Source organism: Oncorhynchus masou, chromosome 19 (genome assembly GCF_036934945.1).
Source record: "Oncorhynchus masou masou isolate Uvic2021 chromosome 19, UVic_Omas_1.1, whole genome shotgun sequence".
In the NCBI taxonomy this organism is placed as follows: Eukaryota; Metazoa; Chordata; class Actinopteri; order Salmoniformes; family Salmonidae; genus Oncorhynchus; species Oncorhynchus masou.
Genome location: NC_088230.1, coordinates 34,483,317 through 34,492,869, shown reverse-complemented (window position 1 = coordinate 34,492,869; position 9,553 = coordinate 34,483,317). Strand labels below are relative to the sequence as shown.

General features: G+C 40.1%; 1 protein-coding gene across 1 annotated transcript in view; it reads right to left on the bottom strand.

Moving 5' to 3' along the window:
- LOC135506221 (B-cell lymphoma/leukemia 11B-like) overlaps positions 1–7,023 on the bottom strand; it is a 49,931-nt gene extending 42,908 nt beyond the window's left edge. The window contains exon 1 of the mRNA XM_064925739.1: positions 6,151–7,023. Within this exon, the coding sequence (XP_064781811.1) occupies positions 6,151–6,214 (64 nt within the window). The 5' untranslated portion in view covers positions 6,215–7,023. The remainder of the gene's footprint in view (positions 1–6,150) is intronic.
- Positions 7,024–9,553: the final 2,530 nt, after the last annotated feature.

Sequence of the window (9,553 nt, the reverse complement as noted above, 5' to 3'; positions counted from 1 at the left end):
ATCGCTATCATCCGTCGCTGTCATCACTATCATGGATGTCATCACTATCATGGATGTCATCACTATCATCGCTATCATGGATGTTGTTGCTATCATCGCTATCATGGATGTCATCACTATCATGGATGTCGTCACTATCATTGCTATCATGGACGTCATCACTATCATCCGTCGCTATCATCGCTGTCATGGATGTCAATCACTATCATCCGTCGCTATCATGGCTATCATGAACGTCATCACTATCATCCGCCGCTGTCATCGCTATCATGGACGTCATCACTATCATCCGTCGCTATCATCGCTATCATGGATGTCATCACTATCATCCGTCGCGATCATCGCTATCATGGACGTCATCACTATCATCCGTCGCTGTCATCGCTATCATGGACGTCATCACTATCATCCGTCGCTATCATCGCTATCATGGATGTCCATCACTATCATCCGTCGCTATCATCGCTGTCATGGATGTCCATCACTATCATCCGTCGCTATCATCGCTATCATGGACGTCATCACTATCATCCGTCGCTATCATCACTATCATGGACGTCATCACTATCATCCGGGCGGCAGGGTAGCCTAGTGGTTAGAGCGTTGGACTAGTAACCGGAAGGTTGTGAGTTCAAACCCCCGAGCCGACAAGGTACAAATCTGTCGTTCTGCCCCTGAACAGGCAGTTAACCCACTGTTCCCAGGCCGTCATTGAAAAATAAGAATGTGTTCTTAACTGACTTGCCTGGTTAAATAAAGGTAAAAATTAACTTGTAAGTCGCTCTGGATAAGAGCGTCTGCTAAATGACTTAAATGTAATGTAAATGTAATCCGTCGCTATCATCACTATCATGGACGTCATCACTATCATCCGTCGCTATCATCGCTATCATGGACGTCCCTAAGATCAACCTCATTGAATGTGGTATTGTTATCTCAAAAAACAAGGAAAATTTTACTTTATCGGTCCTGAGATCGGTCCAGCCCTTATTTTTAGGCTCACAATTATGTGTTTTGCCATGTTCTTTTTTAGGATAACCAGGACTACAAGTAGAAGACAAAACAATTTGACATAAACAGTTCCATTCATGAGTTTTACTGACAAAAGTAAATCAAATAAACCATTTTTTTACCAGGTTTGTGCTTTGGCAGACCAGATTTATTTATCAGGTCTGTCTTCAAAAGCAGGAACCTGATAAAACCTGTATTTACATGGATGCTGTAAGTACAGAAATGGTTTGCTCACTGGGAAATTAATATCTAACTAGTCAGTGACAACTGTGTGGAGTTTGTGACAGCAACTCTGTGAATTTATGCGAGCTTATTACAGTATTATAGACACTATGCATCAGTCTTTAATGGTTTTGCTAGAAGAAAATTGTTGTTGCATTCAAATATGTCCGCTCTGTACCTATAGATGTACGTTAGCACATGTACTAGTGCTAAAAAAAAATACAGGAAAAATCTTCTCATGAATCATAAATCAGATTGATTCCAGATTTGGTATATATGAACTCAATGAATTAGCCAATGATTTGAGAATGATTAGTTGCTGAATTCAACGTCGACCACGCTACACCACTAGGTGGCACTATATCACACCAGGGCTTTTTAAGAACTGAACCCATGGACATGGGGCCATGAAACTTGGTATGTAAACCTTATGTATATATCCTTAGAATCTTTGTGAATATAAAGTCAATGCTACTTTAGATGGCTGCACCAGACTAGTTGGTGGCACTATAGATGTCATTGGCACCAGGCCAGTTGGTGGCACTATAGATGTCATTGGTACCAGACCAGTTGGTGGCACTATAGATGTCATTGGCACCAGACCAGTTGATGGTACTATAGATGTCATTGGCACCAGTGGCACCCAAAGATACTAGATCAATAACTATTGGTCAAGTGGACTTTGTCTTGAGCAAAATAATATTAGATTTGAATTATACGTGAAATATTGTTAAAAATAACACAGAAAATATTTAACTTATCTTAACATAAACCTTTAGTCAAATTGACCCCAGGATTTGTATATAAACTCAATACATTAAGTAATGACTTTAAAAAATATAAAAATATTTAACCTATATTTAACTAGGCAAGTCAGTTAAGAACAAATTCTTATTTACAATGACAGCCTACTCCGGCCAAATCCAGACGATGCTGGGCCAATTGTGTGCCGCCTTATGGGACTCCCAATCACGGCGGGATGTGATACAGAAAAACGTGGTAATGCTTTCAGTGCTTGCACATAACGGAAAATAGTTCCTACATGATAGAGTGCTTGCTTTGTTATTCAACTGATCGTGTCCTTTCTGTCATCCTGTGAACCCCGTTCATAGCTGCTCAAAGCTACATTTTATACTATTTTTGCAAAAAAAAGTAGTTTGTAGTTCCAGTAGTTAGCTACAACACTACAAAAAAGTAATTAACTACAGGTAACACTACCAAGAATTCAATTTAGTTCAACTACCACCAAGCTACTGTAAAATGTACTTGAATTACTAGTTGAACTACTCCCCAACACTGTCCTTTAGCCTCTGCTCCCTCCCTCCCTCCCTCCCTCCCTCCCTCCCTCCTCTCCTCTCCCTCCCTCCTTATACGCACCTCCGTCCCTCTCCCCTTCCCTCCCTCCCTCCTTATACGCACCTCCGTCCCTCTCCCCTTCCCTCCCTCCTTATACGCACCTCCCTCCCTCCTTATACGCACCTCCGTCCCTCTCCCCTCCCTCCCCCCCTCCCACCCTCCCTCTCTCCTTATACGCACCTCCGTCCATCTCCCCTTCCCTCTCTCCCTCCTAGATGGGTGTATTGCCTCCAGGGCTAACCTGGGGGTTATGGCATGATACAAGGCAGCTCGCCCAGTATCGGTTTACACACATATGAGAACACTACGTGTATTTGGCTTAATTCATTTGCAGGGCCTATACTGTAAATACAGGCATGGACACATTGCAAACACACAAAACCTCACACACACACGGCGACACACACACAATGCCTATGTACACACGCAGACACAGGTGGACAGAATTAGGGACAGGTGGGGAGACAGATGGGCAGATGGACACATACAAATTCTACATTCTCTTTCTCTTGTTCTCTCCCTCTCTGTCTTTCTCTCTTTCCTAGTTTATAGTCTAATTACATTTCTTTCATAGAATATATGCATTGTATTTAACGTTAAAGTTGAATTGTTTAAATCCTCTGGCTTAGCATTATGTCAGTAACTGTTCTGTCCTTCCCAGTCATAAATACACACACGCCCACATGCAAACACACACACACACACACACACACACACTCACAGTTTCAGATATTCGCTATAGATAGGTTGTCGTTGAAAAAGGATTTTCAAACTGTTTGAAATATTTGAACAGACGGTTCGTTCCGTAGCTCTGTAAGCAAATGAGCCATAGGTGTGTAGGAGTTATTATAGTGGTGGAATGTCCCCTCTGCCCTGTGTGACGTTACGAGCTGCATCCCGAGGGCTGTTGATGAACTTAAACACAGACCTGCCTCGGGCTCACCTGTCCATCATCCTCACCGATTCTTCAACTGAAAAACGGGTGATTTGTGAGACAGAAAACAACACCCTTTCCTGCTGCTATCCCTACAATGCAGATGTAGCCTCTCTTACAAACCTGTTACATCTCCCGTCCTTTCAGTAATACATGTAATCTAATAACACTTACAGTGAGCGCAGTCAATGGGCCTGTACCTATTTCAGTTCTACTCATGAGCACATTATATACATACATGGGGAAGGGGATTGCTGTGAACGACACCTGATGAAAACAACTGTAACACAAAACTCCTGTCCTCGTCCTGCAGCAACTGACCAGGTTGCTGATTTAACTGCTATCATGTTAGACTCCTCTCACCTGCTATGAAGAGAGAATGACAGCACTTGAATTTGATTACTCAGGCCTATTGACAACCAATGGCTGCTGCTGTCTGATAGCCGACAGCGGGAATCCAGTCCCAGCTGCAGCAAGCAGGGATCCAACCACTGCAGAGCATCTCGTATATAGGATGCATGCCTAGGCTACAACAATATTACAAGTCACATCAGCACGCGAGGTTAGACCACAACTGAAGGTAATGAAGGTAACAGGATCTACACTGAGAATGTTAGGCCTTCCTTTGTCTTGGGGTGAAAATTGAAACAGCCTTTGTGACATGCAAAATGATTTTGGTTCAAAATAAATTATTTCAATTTAATTCTTCAATCTGTTATGATTATACTTGCTTTAAAAAATATATATATATATATATATATATATACTTGGTATATATACTTGGTATTGATATCTGGGGTTGAGGATTAAAATACTGAAAGATTAAAAAGTCATGATAGAATAAAAAGAAGATTTAAAGGTCTAATAAATTGGGGATAAATCCAGTAAAAAGGCTTCAGAGTAAATGATTAGTCTACATGTTAAATAGTGTTGGGTAGGACATAATGTACCTAACCCCGCTCAACACAAAACAGATCTATCCAAAGATTACATCATAAACCTCTGTTATGAATTAGCTAGATTAGGCCACTATGAAATTGGATTTAAGAACGGGAGAGAGCGCTGGGAAAACTCTGGATTTATTTAACCGATTTAAAATGTGATTATGTAACGTATTTTACTCATATGCCCACAACAATCTTCAATCAGATGTAATCTATAACATATCGGTTCGGGCCTAGGAAATTCACTTCGATTAACTACTGATGATTACGGCATTAAATGAAGGCCTGACTACCCGAATCCACCAGCCTGGAATCCACGACAAGAAGCTAATCGTTTTCAAGCATTTTGGTGACGTTGGTGGTACTTTAGATACCCCGTCCTTTTCCAATATAAGTTATTATAGGCCTACCAGACGGCTGAACATCAACTAACTATTCACAACCTTGATCCACGTGCTCTTCTTCTCTCCCAATAACTTGGTATCCAGACATGGCTTTTCGCTAATAAACTGCAGGTCTATAATGCACAATATGCCGATAATACCCGCAACAACTGCAGCATCTCCGGCCAAAAGAAAGAAACGATTAGACTGCATAGAATAATTATGTAATCAATATTCACCTGAATGTCACGCTGACATAAATACATAGTTTTCGTCCAGCAGAAAAGGGCATAGGCAATACCATTCTCAAAATGCATGATTGAATGGGCTAACTTAGATAATAAAGGGTGTCGGGAAAATCAGGAGGATACAATTCACGGACTGATCAAGGAATTGTGTGTGTGTGTGTGTGTGTGTGTGTGTGTGTGTGTGTGTGTGTGTGTGTGTGTGTGTGTGTGTGTGTGTGTGTGTGTGTGTGTGTGTGTGTGTGTGTGTGTGTGTGTGTGTGTGTGTGTGTGTGTGTGTGTGTGTGTGTGTGTGTGTGTGTGTGTGTGTGTGAGAGAGAGAGATATGGCGTAATGCACAACTAAAGTCTAATTGAATATTTTTTGAAAGGCTTCCAAGCAACCAGGATGGCATGTTATTTATCTTCGCACACAGTAGTCTATGAGTGTCACATCTCTTCTCAACAAATTGTACTTTAAAACACGAGTGCAATTTTGGTTAATTAATTTCAATAACACAATGCCTAATAGCCACTTGACATTTAGCCACAGGGACAGAAATGTACGATTCAACAATAGGCTATAAGAATGAATAAATACATTATCTTTACATTTGGAATTGTAAATTGTGAAATAAAATAGTATGTATTTTGTTGCACAATTATTTTGGTTTTAAATGTGAATTAATGATTGGTTGAATACGCCCGAAACAATGACCTATGAAGGCTGGTTATAACGCTCGATTCTTTTTCAGGACATCAGTATCCTTACAAAGAAAGTTATTCTGGACTTTTGATTTTTCAGGTTCTTGCAAAGACTGCTTAAAAATCAGACCATTCCACCCCTCTTGCAAAGATACAAAAAAAGTGGTTTGCATTAAACATAAATAGCTATGCTATAGAATAAGACACGTGTTTAAAATCTATCTTGCTTGCTCCAGTATCACACCGTAAACATGTAGGCCTAAATTCATCCTAATAATTGCGCGTGGTAATGGTAATTTAATCTGGTATATAATATGCTAAATTCACATATTTAGGCTATTAACAATTGATCTATAAGGTGATCATACTCACGTCGTATTGTTTCTCTTTGCGACAGTGGTAGGTGCTGAGGGTTCCCCTGCTTGCGACGGGACATTGCCCCTGCATCTACTCTGGCATCGCCCGGAGACCTGCGCTTGGGGTTGGCTTGCTCCGTGATGATCCTTCGCTGGTCTGGTGCCCGGTAACTTTTTCCAAATTGCTTCCAATTCAGACGATTTACACAAAGCTACTGCAAGTGAAAATGAGCCTAGTGTGTTTTTTATTGTGGTTGTTGAAAGGCGGGTAAAAACCGTTGTTCAATTGTCCAGTTCTCTTATCGCAGAATCACTCACCCTAAACGCAACACCTGGAATTGCCAAAGGAAGCTTTAGGACACAACAGAAACATGCAGGTGCATGCAAATATTTCTGGAAGGTTATCTTTTGTTAATACAGCAATGGATATTGTAATAATTGCAGAGAATAACGATAATTTAAATTCCGACGAGGTGCCCTCTTCTGCAGCGCGTTGACAACTGGAGTAGCCTACGGTGCATGCCACTCTTCGACCGATGGGTCAATATTCGATTCAACTGTCACCTCTTCTTCTCCTCTGATATGTTCTTAAATAATTATAATAAATTAGCTACTCATTTACGTGATGTGAGCTTTGGCCCCATTCAGTCCTCGCGGCGCGCGTCTTGGCAACGGTGAACGGAATGGCATGGAACTCTACGCTCTAGGAGTTGAGGGGGAGACGGAGACAACAGCCAGTTACAGCCAAACACCTCCTCTTTCTCTCATTCCAAACAGCGGAGGTCCAGTGTTTCCGTCTTGTTGCTTTGGGAGGACCCCTTCGTGTGTGTGTGGCTGGGGTTGCCTCTGTACAATGGGATAAGAATTCAAGTTCAAGTGCGGACGTGACGTTGCGTCCACGCTGAGAGAGACATTAGTGGGACTTGGGGGCAGTGGGGGCGACTAGCGGTGACTCGCGTGCCCATTGGCTTACCTGGAGTGCGCGCGTTTGGCGCGTGCGGTAAGGAATCAAATGGACACAGCGCGAGGAAACCAACGCAAATCGTGTGCGCATGCAGCGCAGACAACCCGTTGCAAATCGCTTTCACAATGAGATGATGGCATATCATGTAACAGATTTCAAGGTGGATTTTGAAAAAGCTTTAAACTGTCAATAAGGCTACTTTGAGCCTGAGTAATTTGAAGACTGGGGTTTTGGGGTAAGCATAGAAGTGATTTGGTCCAAATTAGATTTGATTCTACATTCAATTAGGCTACCGACATTCGCTTTGCGTAAATGCTATAGCAATTTTTCTTAAATATTATGTTTATTACTAATGCAGTGTTTCAGTTGTTTATCATTTTGCTAATATGTAAAATAAGACACGGAGGCCTACATAAAAAATGCTGTGCCAAAAAGAACATTAGGCTATAATTAATTGAGGCATTAATGCAATAATGCATAATAAAAAAGAACCCATTGTTATGAGGACAGTATATTTTAATTTTGTGCATTAGACACTCTCAGACATGTTGGCCTATAATGATTCTTGAATTAATTGAGGTAGCAAACATTTCACATTTTAAACAATAACAATTTATGGGAAAACAGTCCATTGTGACATGTATAACAATAGACAGACATACTGCACAGGTATGCCAAAAGGGAAATCTCCCCTGTGTTTGTCTGTGTTCTACATATTCATCTCCACCTTGTTGTGAAGCAACAGTACCCTCTGTTGGCATGACGATGTTAGCCTCCTCTAACGTTCCCCTGTGGCTGTGTGTCACTTTATTGGGCTTCATTGTACAATATGTGCATTGTTAGCGAGTCTCAGAACAGTTGATCTCTCAACTGTCACATTTCCTCACATAATTTTCTCATTTAAAAATGCCACTTAATTTGCCATAATAGGGATTTCTATAGCAATTTAAATCATATGTATTTGGACAGCATGATCAGCTCAGTCAAGTACTATGGCCTCCTTGAGAAGAAAAAAACACCTTCAATAACATTCAAGTGTAATGCTCTCTGGTCATCATAGATTGGATGATGAAACTGAATGACCCACTTGAGAGACATTAGTGTATAAAGGTTAACACCACATTCCAATTATTCCAGACTGTTTGTAACATTCTTTTAGATAAATACATGCCCTTAAATAGTTTTAACGCTTTTCATACATGTAGATTTCCTAGGACCTCACCTTTGTCTGTCCAGTCGCGCCCCAATTAGTGTGAAACAGGGGCATCTTTAATCTAATGAAGTATCATGTAAGTACCACAGCATACTAATTGCTATATTGTTCACATACGAATGAGGACATTTTAGTGACTGCAAAATGTAGTATGATCAAATTAAGTATGATCAAATTAAGTATGATCAAATTAAGTATGATCAAATTAAGTATGAACTTCATGTGGACACAATTTCCATTTCAGATCAACCGAGGCAATGGCATACAACATTTATTATAGGCTGCGATGAATATTACATGAAAGTACATTTTAAGAGCATTAGAAGTCTGATTGCTTGAGGCCAGGCCTATGGGATGTCCGGGACAGTCATTATTTATATAAATGAAATGTCATATCAGCTCTGTCTCAAATCAACATAATCCCAGAAGACCCTAATTTAGAAACGGTGTACGGATATCTAATAGGTAATCTATGTGTGTTGTCAACAAGCAGAACGTTTTGACAAGAGGGCATTGTACACAGAGTGACTGGTATCTATATATACATTTGTATATTTTTTAACAGGCAGGGCAATTAAGAGCAGATTCTCATTTACAATGACCGTTTCTATTGCTATTATTATTTCATCTAGTCCATTAACATTGTTACTTGATAATTTTGCTGAATTCCATAACCTATTTATTTTCTATTGTTAATCATTGTTACTCTTTTTTATAATGTGACTTGGGGTTTGGCATTATGTATCAACACGTCATGCCAATAAAGGAACTTTAGATTTAAATTGATAGACAGTGACTGAGAGAAAGAGACAAACAGACAAATTGAAAGAGAGAGAGCAACATAGAGAGAGAGACATGTATATACAGTGCATTCGGTTCAGTCGGAAGCTATTCAGACCCCTTGAAATGTTCAAAATTTTGTTACGTTACAGACTTATTCTAAAATGGATTAAATACTTTTTTTTTTAAATCATCAATCTACACACAATAACACATACTGACAAGGTGAAAACAGGTTTTTAGAATTGTTTGTACATTCATTACAAATAAGAACAGAAATACCTTATTTACATACGTATTCAGACCCTTTGCTATGAGACTTGAAATTGAGCTCAGGTGCATCCTGTTTCCGTTGATCATCCTTAAGATGAATCATCCAGGAGTCAACCTGTAGTAAATTCAATTGATTGAACATAATTTGGAAAGGCACACACCTGTCTATATAAGGTCCCATAGTTGACA